This window comes from Rhipicephalus microplus, chromosome 10 (genome assembly GCF_043290135.1).
Source record: "Rhipicephalus microplus isolate Deutch F79 chromosome 10, USDA_Rmic, whole genome shotgun sequence".
Taxonomy (NCBI): Eukaryota; Metazoa; Arthropoda; class Arachnida; order Ixodida; family Ixodidae; genus Rhipicephalus; species Rhipicephalus microplus.
In genome coordinates this window covers 35309111-35324716 of record NC_134709.1, presented here as the reverse complement: position 1 = coordinate 35324716, position 15606 = coordinate 35309111, and the positions used below count along the sequence as shown (strand labels likewise).

Genomic DNA, 15606 nt, shown 5'->3' with positions numbered 1-15606 from the left:
ACAAAACCGCACGTTTATGACAAAAATAACCATGATTTTGTAAGCTTTGACGAGCATTTTATTTTCCGTATTGACTTTATAATCTTCCGCAATCACTTTAATTTTTATTCGCTGTGCGCAACCAATGCTATAGAAGCGGCGATAAGCTCAACTGATAAAGGCGGTAATTTTGATTTTTGTGTTAGGACCAGATTGCAAGCTTCATAAATAATTTCAAGGTACGTCACGCGTCCAGATTTGAGGTTCACTCAAGCCTTTCTGTTATCAATTAGCTAATCTCTCTTGGTTGTTGCTACCCATGGGCTGTTTTGCTTGGGATTATAACGGAGGACGAGAACAGTCACTGCTGCTAGCAGCGCCGTCTGTAATTTCGTGGTGCTGTAGCATAGAGTACGAGGTATGAATACAAGTGCTGTAGTGCTGTCAGTGGCATAGGTCGTGTTCCGTGGCATTGCCGTAAAGTGTGCTTGTAAACAATATTTTTGTGTTGTGTTGGTGCCCTGTGATTTTGCAATGTCAAGTGTGCGTTGTGCCGTGAAAGGATGCCAAAGTCGACGCGAGACCAGTGAGGGCGTTTTCTTCCACACCCTGCCAGCGAGCGCAGCACGGAAGCGTGTATGGGAGAAAGCCATCGGTTGCAGCAGCCTGCCGCATTCTGCTCGCGTGTGTTCGGCGCACTTTCTCGGCTCGGACTACTTACCGAAGTACGGAAACCGTAGGCTTGTGAATAGACTCAGATGGACGGCCGTACCTTCGGTTGACCTGCCCACCAATGGAGATGCGGTAGTAGTTATTCTTCACTTTCAATGAGTAGCAACGAAGCGCTCGCAACAGCTTCTGCTTTCGTTTTGTTACGTGCATGCCGATTCTTGCAGAAACAGCAGATGTGTAGGCCAGAGGAGGTCGCGGTTTGTATGAGTGCGGCGTAAACGAAATGCGAGCTTGACACTAATACTACAAATTAAAGGTAGCAATGCCACAGCCCTAGAGATAACCTGTCACTGACGAAGAAATGCGATGGCAGAATTAGAGAACAAACACAAGGCACACTGTACGGAGAAGCAGAAAAAAAAAATGCACACAACCACTTAATCGAGAACGCAGGCGGCGAAATAAAAAAAAAAAAGCGAGTGTAGTCTGATCACAGGAGAGAGCGTAAACGAACGCGCGATCGGAGCACAAGCGCCGACAAAAACAAAGAAAAAAAAGATGTTGCCAGAGACGTAAACGTCAGACTCTGCCCAGGTGGCGCTGCCAAGAAAGCCACCACCAGCGCTCTCATCGCCACATTGGCCATAACTGGGTAGTGCAAAGAGAGTCGTCCACAGGCAAATGTGCATAGACCCCCCCCCCCCCTCCTCTCTATCGTTGGTGTTGAGGCGCGGTTTTCTGCAAATTAAGGACCTGGAAAGCTTCTTCCATCAATCCTTCCTTGCTTCGGAAAGTGAGAAGCTTACCAAAGCGAACTGCGGGTACAATGCAAAAGTTTTTTCACTATTCGGCATGCTGCAACTTGCAAGTGCAAGTAAGCATCACATAGCCTCGAGTTCGAGACAAGCAATCTGACGTATGTTCTGTGACGCCTAAATGTGTTAAATATGGGCATACACATAATGTCAAAGCAATGAAGTACATACACGACCGATGTGGCTTATGATCAGTAGCGCAAAGCTCGATTTACCAGGCACAAATGGACCCAGCCATTTCCACCGTAGCAGTTGCATTCTCCATCCATCTCTCACTTCTTGTGCGTTGAACTGTTATATATTGCAAATGGGGATACGGGCATGTCCACTTTCTCGGTGAACAAATAAAAGCAAAACTGAGACCTCCGAGATAGCTCCAGAAATCTTGGGCCGCAGACAAGAAAAATGCGATAGTCGTCCCGACCAACATTTTGCGATTGACTTGTATAATGCATGTGTTAGCATTTGCTAGATAAAGGGCCAGTCAACAGGTTCTTACTTTTATTTTACAGCCCCCAAACAAGCTCGGTAATTCGTAGAGTAGACCCCAGTGATCACGTTTTCTGATTATTACAGAGCTGAGCCGCGCACAGCCTTTACTTCGAAAAACTCGTGCTCCTTTCCTATGCCTGACCAATCTCCTTGCACGTGCAGTGACAACAACTCGGCGATCGGTGACGTGATGCCGCACGCAGCTCGTTGATTGGGCTAAACGAGGTCTCAACAAACAGTAGGGATGTCAACGACAGTTCCTGTTCCCACACACAGCTACGACAGAGCTATTCAATCATACATGTTGCGAAACTCCCCATAGACTCCATGCATCGAAATTGGGACACTTGACTGACCCAGTCTTTGGGAGTGAGCAGATTTTCGTGCCACCTTTTGATAGGCACACCCACTATTAAGTGTATTATTTCTGTTTGGTGTTGCTGCTCCCAGATAGGGTGGCAGACTGCTCCAGAAAAATTGAACTCAAGAAAAATCGGGCCAACTTCATGTCCGGGTTTTGCAACACAGTTTTGCTGCAAATCGTTGTCGGCTGCAAATCGAGCGACTGGTTCGCAGAGAAGCATCGGCACCGGGTAAACGGAAAACAACCAGGCATCGCAGCAAGCAGAAGTGCGTTGCGACTGATCGAGTTCGCCGATGACGTCTATCACTGACGTTTTGTCACATTGTCGAAGTGGGTGGAGTCATCACGACAACAGGCCACGCCTTCTCCTTCCGCTGAAGGAGAACGGTGGCGAGACCGCACGAAAATTTGAAACCAGCTGAACACGATGTTCTAGCCCCCTGTAACTTCCTTATTATAGCATGTAATCGCAAAATTCTTGCGGCAGCATGTTCACGATGTAAATGTGCGCATATTTCTCTTTACAACAATTTTTTGACCTTGAAGTTGTTTACTGGCCCTTTAAAGCTGGAACTTTGAGCCTTCAAAGCGTCTGTCATCGCTTGTGGTGTTTGACAACGCCAACGCCCTCGTAAAAAAGTCTGCAACATTGTTAAAACAGTTATATATATATATATATATATATTGAAACGGGTTGTTGAACAAGCTAGAGTTGACTCGGCGAACGAAAGCTTTATTTAGCGCAAGGGCTAAGTGAACGCAAGCCTGCTATCACAGCAAGTCTTCTTCCTTTTCTATACTCGAGCTCCATGGCTACTACCCTCGTTACAATCACCCCCGGGGGATGAGAGAGCCATCCTGGCGACCTAAGGACAGGTGTACACAGAAGGGTCATGGTATGGCTTGAGCCGAGAAATGTGTACGATTTCTTGTCCCCGACGGCGCTTGTCCGGAGATGCATCCAGCCGCTCGACCAGGTAGTTGACAGGGGATGTTTCGCGTACAACTCGATAAGGGCCATGGTACCTGGACGAAAGCTTGTGGGAGAGTCCTGGAGGAGTAGAAGGAATCCATAACCACACCAGTGAGTTCGGAGCAAAGCTCATAGGCGTGGTTGACGCGTCGTCGCAATGATTTTGGCGCGCCTGGTCATGTGACGTGAACGCACGAGCAAGCTTCCGACATTCTTCAGCGTGTGCTGCTGCTCGAGAAACGGTAGTCATCTCTCAAGGGTCTGGTCGATAAGGAAGAATAGTATCCATTGTTGATGATGGCTCGCGTCCATAAAGAAGAAAGAAAGGCGAAAATCCAGTGGTGCTTTGCGTTGCAGTGTTGTAAGCATATGTCACAAAAGGCAGTATGCTATCCCAATTTGACTGGTCGGATGAAGCGTACTTGGCCAACATATTCCCAAGTGTACGATTAAAACGCTCTGTCATCCCATTAGTTTGCGGGTGATAGGCTGTGGTAGTGCGGTGTATGATGCGACACTCGCTCAACAACGCTTTGATGGCATCGGAGAAAAAAACGCGGCCGCGGTCGCTTAGTAACTTCCGAGGTGCTCCATGCCTTAAAACCAGGTTTTGCAGTATAAAACATGCGACGCCTTTTGTGGTAGCAGAAGGTAACGCAGCTGTTTCAGCGTACCGCGTTAGGTGGTCGATAGCGACAATGACCCAGCGGTTGCTACTCGAAGTATAGGGAAGCGGACCGTAAAGGTCGATTCCGACACGATCAGAAGCTCGTACTGGACATGGCAACGGCTGCAAGCAAAGCGCATGGTGGTCTGTTACAATATCAAACGGACGTTCATATTAATGAGGCCGAAATTTTCCGATTGCCTAAATAATGGCGAGGCACACCTTTTCAGTTACACTGTAATTCTTCTCGGCTTTACTGAGGGTGCGGCTGGCATAGGCAACGACGTACTCGTCAAAGCCATCCTTGCGTTGGGCCAGTATGGCCCCTAGCCCGACGCCACTAGCGTCTGTATGAAGCTCCGTTGGAGCAGACGGATCGAAATGTTGGAGTATGGGAGGCGTGGTGAGGAGCCGTCGGAGTTCCTGAAATGCATCATCACACGCCTGCGACCACGCTGACAAATCAGAACTTCCGGCAAGAAGATTGGTCAAGGGGGCGATAATGGAGGCGAAATTGCGGACATAGCGCCGGAAGTAAGAACATAGGCCGATGAAGCTTCGAAGCTCTTTGATGGTGGTTGGCTTTGGGAACACCACAACTGCATCAACTTTCGTAGGGTCTGGGAGAATGCCGTCCTTAGAAACTACATGGCTGAGAATTACAAGCTTGCGAGCGCCGAAGTGGCATTTCTTCAAGTTAAGTTGAAGTCCCGCCGTGGAAAGGCATGTAAGAACTTGCTCGAGGCGGCGGAGATGGGTCGCAAAGTCGCTTGAAAATACCACAATGTCGTCCAAATAACAAAGGCACGTTTTTCATTTCAGACCTCACAAGATGGTATCCATCATCCTTTCGAAAGTGGCAGGCGCATTGCAGAGGCCAAAGGGCATAACGGTGAATTCATATAGTCCATCCGGTGTTACAAAGGCTGTCTTCGGCTTTGGTAAGCCGATTCTAAAGGCCAAGATATAGTCTATCATGAGTTGATTTCAGTCAATCCCTGCCCGAGTGAGAGGCTATCTAACAGTCCTTTCTGTGTATTTACTGGAGCTCGGCCAAGTACAAAAGGAGGAAGATGAGGGAGCTGTAACAAGTACATTCTTCTTCACTGGAGTGTGACAGAGACAAGAACACATTGAAAAAGGAATATGTGACAGCACACATGTGCTCTGTGTTGTCATATATTCTCTTTTATGCATGTCCTCGTCTTTGTCATGCTACAACACAGTACAATACCAGAAGGTGCCATAGTAACTAGCCTATTAAGCCACCCTTATTGAGTGGTGCCTAACTACTGCATCGGCAAGAGCTGCTTCAGAATCGACACTTGGGCTAGTTGGCTGAGATGCATGGTATAGCTTCGATTTAGGCACACGAAGACAAAGGGGAACAGCACTTGTCCTGTGTTCCTTTGGGTATTTCTTCGTGCGCTTAAACCACAGCTGCTTCAAACCAGAAGTGGGAAGTGAAAATAAACTTGAAAGGCTAAAAATGAACTGTGAACCAGAAGTGCTCTCCCGGAAGTCACTTGTTGGAATTGAAGTTGCGTATGACCCAGAGTTACATGATGGAAGGGATGTTAGCGGGTAGAGGGTAAAGTGAGAGGTTAATAGAACATTATACTTGTTCAATCTAAATTGCCTCCTAAAACATTAACTTCATGAATTGGATAATAACGAGCATCACACCGCAGATGCAAGTGCAATCTTGCAAATCCTTGCATTCTGTTGCCTGCTGACTTTGCTGGCTCTAGTGCATGATTAAATTTGGGTTCCCTTTATGACTTTGCATCATGCAATTGGTAAAGGACAAGGGGGTAAAAATTACACCTTTTGTTACTATAAGCTAAACACAAGAAGCATGGAAGACTGGAGAAAAAAATCGATGCTGCTATTCAAGCCACTGAATATTAAATCAGGTTGCAAACAAGCTCTCCGTCTCTCAGTGTAGTTGCATGTCAAATGTGTCCAACAAACAAGCACGACCTTTTCAGTGGCCGGCCTTTTACTGTGACTCCACACACTGTAGGCAGCAGTGTCACAATGTATAGCTGACACTTTGACCTGCGTATGGCTATGCAGGCTCCATTGCGGCAGTATGGTCAACGTCGTCCAAGGGGCACAGTTACTACACAAACAGCCTTCTATCAATGTACAGTTGGTGTGCAGGCCTTCACATTGGTCGTGGGAAGAAATGTTGGTACGTGCAGTTTTTCTTCAGCAGTTGGATTGCTTGCTTGTTAAAACTTGTAGGAATGGTTTGAACTCCTTTTCTCCTTGCCTTCTAACTTTCTTTCAATAAGGAATTTTTAAAAACGGTGCAACTATTAGGCCTATTCCACAAAATTGGAGAAACTGCATGACCGGGGTCATAGCATAGGTGCCTGTCCTGAGAAAATGCTTTTCTCACGACCTTTTCTTCTACAAAAGGTTACTATCACTGTTAACTCATCTTTATGTTTGCCACAAAACTAGCGTACTGATTTTGTGATTGCGTCACAAAAGTGACGTTATTGTCGTTGAGACCATGTCCTCTCAAGGACTAATTGCATGGCGATGCGGCAGGTGTGCAGGTATGCAGCTTTAACCACACGGTGGGAACACAGACCGAGGTCCAGCCCGCAGCTATGTGCACTGTGCAGAATGCTGCTTCTTCTTCGGTACGTGTTCATATCTCCAGCCAACTCATCCTCAAACATGTATGCCAGCCAAAGTGAAAAGGCCGAGACCACACCTTCATGCCACATGTGCACTGCCTTCGCAGGATCCAATGTGTGGCTGTGGCGCCCTTGAACCATGCCACTGCAGCTCACTGACAAAGGGCTGCGAATAGTATATTCACACAGACTCATTACCAGGATATATGGATAACGTGACTATATGCTGTAAGTGATGCTGATATAGGGGTCATTTTGGCACTTGCAACGCTGTTAACTGCATGCTAATTGACACTGGCCTGTTGTTCTAAGGAGCTTGGAGCTTTCCACTTATATTACGGGATACTACAGACATACGTTAGGCTGTGTATTGGCGTTGTGCCTCACATGTGCGTAATATTTGCTTTTTGATCGACAATGTTCACAAGTATGAATGCAGCCACCTATTCAAGATGGCTGGGCATTCAGCAAGGGCTTAAACTTTGGCCAGGTGGCTGGATGGTGTGACAGACAGATCGAAGTTTGTGCATTCAAGTATCCTGAGAAAGGCTATTGTCTTTAGAAAAAGAAACTGGGCAAGATATCGCTCGCCGATACAACACCCATCACAGAGCTGTAACGTACGAACCGGGTGACCGAGTCTTGGTTTGGACTCTCATATGTCAATGTGGGTGCTCATAGAAATTTTTATGTTGGTACTTTGTACTCCACCGAGTTGTTTGTCGCCTCGGTGAAGTGAACTATGAAGTTGTCCCAGCAGACACATCGCACCGTTCTCGTAGACCACGCTCCCCGGATGTGGTTCATGTCTACAGGATGAAGCCGTACCATTCGCGTTGAGTGCAAGTCACGAACTTTGTGATATGGAAACTTGCCTTCAGGTCTATTGTACATTTTTCTCGTTTTTTTTTTTTCTCTCGCTCTTGTGCTCCTAAACGGACACAAGCATTTTTGGCTACCTTCAACTGTATTTCGGAACCGCGGCATTCATATGATGCTTCTTTTTTCTTTGGAGAAAGGGGGTAATGCCACGCTGTGTTGGTGGCGGAAGAAGAGAGCGTAGAAGTGGAGTGGCTGCTGTGTTCGAGTGAACAGTCGTTTGCCTCGAGTGCCTGGTTCCTCTTGCGACAATATTGTCAGTCAATCGGTGCTGTCATCGCACGAGCCAGGGCTGATTCCCCTGGCTCTTTAGGAAATGGTGAAGAGGAAGGTTATGTCCCTCTTTATTCATGGAGAAAGACAGCTCATAAAATGACTTCTGACATAATTTGGGAACCCAAGACGATAAGTGGCAGCTTTCAGTATGCGCATATAAATTCCCCAAAAATACCGGGCTCCAACATGGGGATATTACCGTACAGTATTACTGAAGGACTATAACAAAGCAGAAAAATAAATATTTTGCTGTTCATTTACATATATAAGTCCTTCTTGCACAGCACCTAAGAGTACCCAAAATGTTGCCAACTTAATTAATAATTATTGGTGTTTAACATTGTGAGAATTGAGGCTAGCCTGCCCCCATTGCGCTGGCTTTTTCACCTATTTCTGCCGTCCTCATGTCCTGACATGACTCTCTCCTCCTCCCCAATCTGTCGGAACTGGGAGAGTCAGAGTCACGTTTACCTCTCTCATCTGACACCGGTTCGTACTGTATTCGATGGTAGCGCTGCGCTGGGAGTCTCGCAAGACGTTTCACGTGCGCATCCGGTGGTAGTGAACTACTCGAGACACCGAACGGTGAGCACGTTTTCTTTTCGTCCGTCGGCTCCCTTTGCTCTTGGAGCTTGCTTGGACTCGCCAACAGTGCCTTGCGCCCACAGTGAACGCTTATCTTTCGTTACCCTTTCCGAACTCTAGGACGAAGGGCGACCCGGTGTGTTCGCGCGAGGTCGTACTACTCCAACCGTACCTCTCGAAACCAGCGTGAGCGGAGTTTGCCCTCGCTCGAGCGATCGAGCCCTGTTGTTACTGATCGTGAGAGCACGCAGCATAGGTCAGGAGGGCCCAATTTCCTCAGCGGTGTGTGATCGTGAACCCTTTCGCCCACGGAGACGTGCTCGCGGAATCCTTTGTGTTGTACTTTTGCTCGTGGCCTGGGTAAGCCTCTTTTGCTTTCCAGCCACCTTTTGCAACGGGTGCTGTACTGCGTCCTTGGCATTGCCGTAGGCAATAAAGTGTCTTGACTTGTTTGAGAGCAGTACTCTGTACTTGCCGTGCTGCGCTCATTGCCTTGGTTGTCCGACCACGTGTGTGCAGCGGCGTTAGTCACGCGAGACGTCGGTAAATGCGGCCCTGTTGTTCGCTAAGACCGAACCGACACTAGTGGCCGTACTGCTTTGGGATGCGTACACCCACAATGTCCCAAAACCCTACCCTATGATTACGACAGACAAATTTTCGAACTACACCGTTGAAGGAAAAATGTTTAAGTACAACAGCTACTTTTCTTTTTTTGGACACAGCAATAATGAGAACTAACGTACGTTGATGCTACAAGACGTATAGGAGACGTCAGAAGTAATTGTAATAGAAATGTGAAAAGTGAACGAAAAAATAACTTGCCGGCGGCAGGATCTGAAGCTGCGACCTTCGGATGACGCGTCCAATTATCTACCACTGAGCTACTCTGGCGGCCATCTCTTCGTTCACTTTAAGGGCTATATATGTGAATGTAAACACCGAAGTGTTAAACGCTCCCGCGTTTAGCTGGAACATTTGCCGTAATGGCAACAGGCGGCAAACTTGACCGTTTGTAACATGCATAGAAGATTAAGATCACCACCAGTTTAAGTGACAAGCAATTAATTTTTATAGTACCCGTGTTCTTTAGCGCAATGAAAAGCTTACTGGTCCATATCTAATTGCAAAATGGTAACGTTAAAATTAATGTGAAGTATTTATTAGAAAAGTTATTTGATCTGCCGCAATTATCTGGACTTACACACCCTACACAGGCTGCAAATAGTGGGAGATGTGCGTGGAAGCGATTCTTGTTTGTGTGCCATGGTTTGCTATACATGCATACAGTTTGCATGTATGCACCCTGGCTCAACATGTTTCACTAGTTGCCATCAAAGCGTGCTGCTTCCCAGCGTGCAACTCCTTTTGTCTCTTAAGTAGAACAGGATCAAGGCATCAAATAGTAATATTCATGCTCTAGTACTGAGCCCTCATTCTTGTGCGCATAGAAGCATCATACTTCTTACGTCAAAGGGAATGACTCCATAATCCAACTTCAATTCTTTTTTCCTGGGTTGTGTGAAATACTTATCTTTTTTTTTTCACTTGTAAACTTGATTTAAAGGTATCATTCTTACTCAGATAGTAAAAAAGAGACGAATTTCACTTTGAGTTTCTCAATTTTTTTCATTTTCACGAAGATCTGATCATACTTTCTCGGCAGTTAATGGTTCTTTTAAGGGTAAAGATAGGACCATAGTATGAGTCTGAATTTCAAGAGAACACAAACGTGGCTGCTGGGTGCAGCAGTTAAGCGGGAAAACAAAATTAACAATCAAGTCATCGTGTGTGCCACCTCTCTTATGTTCTTTGTTCTTTTCATCATTATTTATCGACCACTAAGGAACCTATACAGCTCACTATATAAGTGGGAATGGAGGTTACAGAGCTTAAATTACGCATAATTGAGCAAATTCGGCTGGTTAATTCTTTCAGCATTATGTACCAAGTGGTCCAGACATCAATCTCTCTGCAGTTATTAAGAAGATTGTTAGGATAATGTGGCTGCAGCTGGCACAGAATCGAGTTAATTGCAGCAATGTGGCTGTGGAATTTGGCCTGCAGTGGGCATACTCAGACTGATGATCATGATTGATAGAGAGGCCCCTGGGTGCATACCAAAGGGCCTCTTCTGTCAAGTTTCTTAAATTGAGTGCCCATTTCAGCATGCTTGGTTAGAATGGCTAAATCTTGGGACCGAGTGGACAGGCATAAATAGTGAACCCTGGCTTCCAACTCCGATGAATCACTGGGCACTGAAATGGACACTCTATTTACCGGACACTTGCAGGAAACCACCTTGGCACTGTTTAATGTTGGCTACTGTTGCCTGTGCTACTAACACTTCATATACAGGGCATTCCCCTTTAGGAAAATTCGCTGCCATTCATGTGAGTTGCGTTTTCAGTGCACTCACCTAAAGTACCTTTTCTGACATGCAGGATACCTTGGTGCCAAGATGTGCCTCCATGATGCCTCACATCTCGGCCTATTCTGCAGTGCTGCCTATGACAAGAAGTGCTATATAGTCGTGCTCCGGCGGTCTGACCAGTCTAAAAGATCCATTTCTTCAAATGCCACCAAACTATGCAGTGGGCTCCAGGACAAGTAGGAAAGAAGTGTTAGCAGAACGCAGCTGCCATCATCGGTGCCTTTCAGTGAAGGGGCGAAAATACAGTAGAACCTTGTTGATACGTTTTCGAAAAAACGCGGAAAATATATGTACGATCTAGGAAAACGTACAATCCAAATCCAGTGAAAAATGAAGCGACATTGGTGAGGTACTCCTCATCGATGTCGTCGTTGATGTCAGACGCGCACGCTACAGAGTCGTCTTAGCTGCGCTCTGTGTCCTCTCATGCAAACTGCCGCCTTAAACCGCACTTCCTGAAACAGCTGCGCACTGCCATTACGTTAACTCAGGAGGCCTGTGCTTGCTTCCAGCTCCCCATGGCAGGCTCCACGGGTTTGCTTTGTTGCGCCGCCGAATACCAAGGCATTCGTCTCAATCTCTTTTCGCTTCGACATTCACGGTATTTAAGTTTGTTCACTATGTCAATTCGCTTTCTCTTTGGGTTTCTTTCGACGACCGCAAGAATATTCAGCTTCTCCTTAATTCAAGTACATAGATTTGTCTAGTCTTTGTACTTGCGGACAGCGAATTACACTTGTGGCTTTGTTTATTGCTGTGTTTTGGTGTGTGTTTTTTTTTTGAAGGGAAGAATGAACCCTTTTGAACTTCGCAAGCCAATTTGAAATGGTAAGTCTAAAAGATTAAAGTGGTGAAGCACAACTGCTGAACATTTGCCGATTGTTGTTTCATGACAAGCAGCTTGAAGCCACGCAAAGCCAAAAGAAACGTAATGTACGAAGGCTAGGCAAATCCGTGTACTTCCATGCTTGCTGAAGCGCCATGCGTTGCAGCTCCCATAGACACTAGCGCCAAAGTTCCCTCTAGTGTATATTTAGGAAAATATATGGGGAAGGCACTGCTCTTTATTCAGAGAGAACGCATAACAGTGATTACAGTAAATTTCCATTGTGCAGCGCTGTGCGACACGTCACGTGAAACCGAAACTGATTGGAAGTCCATGACTCCGAGATTAGTATATTCAATTTAGGAAATTAAATGCCTGATACCACACCTCTGATCTCATGTACGTGATTACTGATTACATTGCCAAATGTCGGACCAGGAACCATGACTCCTTTCTAAGTCCATCTCACGACTTCATACTTATTGTTGTTCCACAGTGCCCTATTTTTAATTACAGCTGCATTCCTGTTACCTGTAGTTGTGACAAAATTTTCATGCTTCCTCACGTAGTCAGCACCATTGCTTATCTATACGCCAAGATATTTGTATTTATCCACTATCTCCTGTGGGACCTCCTGTATTTTATACTCACTGCCTTTCTTATATGATTGCTGATTTTTCTCTGCTGAACTTCAAATTTAACCTATGTCCCTCGTTACCACAGGTGTCTCAATCCCTGCAGGTCTTCATCATTTTCAGCCATTAATACTATATTATCTGCACACATTAATGCTCGTAATGACTGCTCAGCGTGATTTTTTTTTTTTTTTTGCTTGGCAAAAGAGAACTTGAAGCATAGGCCACTCCCCTCTAATTTGGCTTCTAATCCTTGTAGAAAACAGAGGTGAAGCCCTCGTACTTCTATTGGCTCGGGTACTGTTCCTCCCATTTTACAACTACCGTGCTACTTTTATAGATGCCCCCCAAAAATTAATTACTCATCTTCCACATGTAAGTGTCTCTAGAACGCCTCACAAGTCCTCTTGAATCACTATCATAAGCCCCCTAATGCCAGACACAAGGGCCTGTGTTCTTTTTCCACTATTCCAATGCATTGCGTCAATAAAAACAGATTATCCTCCTGCCTCCTTTGTTTACAGAACCTATTTTGTAGTTGCCTGATCACCCCCTCATTTTCCACCCATGCCTGTAGTCTTTCCTTTACTATCTGCATCAACAGCCTTTAAACCACTACAGATGTCACTGTTATAGGACGGTAGTTAATTGTATCAGCTCTGTCTCCCTTTCCTGTATAGATTATGCTCACCCTGCTTATTTTCCACCCATCAGAGGCTTCACCAATAATCATTGTTTTTTGCTTGCTGCCGCTCTTATTGTTTGCTTAGAATTTTGACCTAATTTTTCTGTTTGCATTATTGGGATGCCGCCAGGGCCTGTTGATTTGTAGTAGGAACCCTCTTCTCTGCCCTTTCCTATTCATCCCAGTGAAGCCGCTGTGCTAATTGTTCTATCTTTGTCCGATATATTACATGCAGCGCTTCCTTGGTTGTTAGATATTTCTGTCCATCATTGTTCTTATATATTTCATTGCCTCGTCCCCTTCTAGCCTAACCCCTTGAACTGTAGTTATAAACCTCTGTTCTATGCTTGTCTTATTACTCAGAGAACTGAGATGGTTCCAGAGCTTTGCTGCTGCCTGTCTATCCTTTTTCTTCTAATCTTTTTGTTGATAAGATAGGAAGCTTCCCTTCTGCAGCTTAAATAGTTCACATTTTCTTGTGACATCATGTTCTGGTTCGCCCCTCTGTTTAGCATGACTGTTCCCTGGAGGCTTCGTGACACCTTACTGTGACCCTCTTAATCCTCTTCCCACCAGCTCTTGGGATTTTGTCCCCTTTTCCCGGTGTATTTGACTCGTACCTTAGCAAACTCAAACGTCCGCATACCGTGGCGCCACTGAGGAGTGGCGGCCGGAAGCTCTGTTTAGATGACCTTAGTTTTGGTCCTGTTTCAAACAGCAAATGTTGCTGCTTTGTTGCAACGTTGTGAACGGCCTCGGTATTATCGTGTTCCCTTGAATTTCTAGAGTTTAAAGGAAAATATAAAGAAATAGCTGATTGATTTTACTGTGTGCCTCGATGCTAAGGCTATTTTACTTAAAACATATGCGCATCTTGGGCTACTAAGTCGATGTTGTCATGATCAGCCTCCCTGGCTTGGCCTTGCTTGGACACGTGAGCCAAGAGTGGCGACAACACAAAAGTCTTTCTTCGACCACTCCAGGGCCATCGTCACCACCCATAAAACCCTTTGAGCACGCCTGACTGACTGATGAATTGGGAAGAGCTGGTGGTCGTCGAGGCTGCTTGCTTTGTTCGTCAAGCTGTCCAGACAATGAATGAGCCAAGCGTGTGAGATCAGTCTACGGGGACGTTTCCCACGTAATTTGTGGTGCCTTCATGGCGACGATTTTCCACAAGCTGTGGCCTGCCTGGCACGCGCTCCTGATCGCAACGATAAGTCAACGCTGCACCTAAATGCACAAGTTGACCTGTACGTAGGACCCGACGTTCTTGCTCTGTGCTGTGCCATGCGCATTGGTTAGTGCTTTCTCCCTTGCCACAAGACAAACTGGACGTGCCTCTTCCCTCTTTCTGGGTCGGGAGTGTTTCACCTTCCTCTTTTGGGGGCAGAGGTGAAGGTGATAATTTCATTGGACTGTCCTGGCCTCAGTTGTTTTCCCTGCAGAGAATCCTTGGAAGACCAGGGCATAATACAGGAGCGTCAAGACGCCCCAGACAAGCTTCCAGAGACTTTCGCCGAGAGCTTTCATGATGCTGCCATCAATCATGTAAAACGCTACCTTAGAACCTGTAAATAATGTAAATAAATGTTCTTATCATCAGCCCCACTCCTCTTCTCGATATCTCTCGGAGATTTTGGCTGGCTCTGGTCCTATGGGCAAACCCTCAACTACATCAATGTTTTCTTGTTTTCGTATATTTTGATGTGTATTAACAAGGCTATGGAACACTGTATGTACTGACTTAATCATTTTCATTTGTATGCTTCTATATCGTAACACTGTTCGTTCACTTGCTAAAGGTGCAAAACACAAAAGTTAACAGCCCAACATCACAGCAACGAAACCCCACCGTGGAATAGTATAGGCAAGGTAAGCCTCCCACTCAACTTAGTGCCCCAAAAAGCTTTCGTGAGTGGCTAAGAGGGTTAATTTGGCAAGTAAATAACCAAAGCCCGTGAATGTATACAGCATGCATTTTGTGTGCGAGTACAGTTACTTACAGGTTTGCACCTCGAATATCAGTTTTTGCGCTTGGTTCGTCCGCTCAACACGGTCATTGTACAAACATTACTAGAACGAACTATAGGAATGCGTTCCGCCTCTAAAACAGAATGAAAGGACCTGTTTCAAAATGTTCATCCCATTGTTTCACATCTGAAGCGTCTGTCTTCATGACCTTCACCTCCTAGCTGATGGCGTTTTTTTAGATGTGAAGCAGCTCTTTGACTCACGTGTGTAACACTGTACGTACTATCACTGTCAAATGAAAGCCGAACAGCGGCAAGCCTTCGCGATAGTATAGTGCGCGCCTTCCAGTTATCACTACGGACAGAAACACATATATGCGCAGAGCTACCGAAAAAAATGCGTGCACCTGTGAACGGCGATAATTGGACGGTGCCATCGCGAAGACTTGCCGATGTTGGGGTTTAATTTGACGCCGATAGTACGTACGACTGTACGAACATGCCGCAACGCGTTCCCCTTGCTGTAGGTGTTGGAGCGGTGCCAAGTAGGCCACGCGCGCAGCTGCGCATTGGCGTCGCGCTCCCCTCGCAGCAAGTCAATATGGCATGTTGGGAGATTTGGAGCCGTGCCCGCCACCATCCAAACGACGACAGTGCATCACTGGGGTAGTTAAACAAAATCTAACGAAGCTTTCTT

The 15606-nt window shown here is 46.0% G+C and overlaps 1 protein-coding gene across 3 annotated transcripts; it reads left to right on the top strand.

Moving 5' to 3' along the window:
• Window positions 1–83: 83 nt before the first annotated feature.
• LOC119181252 (uncharacterized) lies at window positions 84–14547 on the top strand. 3 transcript variants are annotated; one of them, XM_075875447.1, is made up of 5 exons: window positions 84–783; window positions 6042–6159; window positions 6525–6619; window positions 6724–6844; window positions 10801–14547. In XM_075875447.1, the coding sequence occupies exons 1-4, from the start codon at window positions 514–516 to the stop codon at window positions 6790–6792; spliced, it is 552 nt and encodes a 183-aa protein (XP_075731562.1). In that variant the 5' UTR covers window positions 84–513; the 3' UTR covers window positions 6793–6844; window positions 10801–14547. The 3 variants fall into 3 exon arrangements, with proteins under 3 accessions (XP_075731562.1, XP_037288349.2, XP_075731561.1); XM_037432452.2 differs by lacking the exon at window positions 6724–6844; XM_075875446.1 differs by lacking the exons at window positions 6525–6619; window positions 6724–6844.
• The last annotated feature ends 1059 nt before the right edge of the window (window positions 14548–15606 follow it).

What these genes read in the sequence shown, in the direction of transcription:
- LOC119181252 (XM_075875446.1), top strand. Translation starts at nt 514, where the DNA reads ATGTCAAGTGTGCGTTGTGCCGTGAAAGGATGCCAAAGTCGACGCGAG. An exon ending in TGCCCACCAATGGAGATGCG is followed by an intron (nt 784 to 6,041) that starts GTAGTAGTTATT and finishes ATGGCTATGCAG; the next exon opens with GCTCCATTGCGGCAGTATGG. An exon ending in GGTCGTGGGAAGAAATGTTG is followed by an intron (nt 6,160 to 10,800) that starts GTACGTGCAGTT and finishes TCTGACATGCAG; the next exon opens with GATACCTTGGTGCCAAGATG.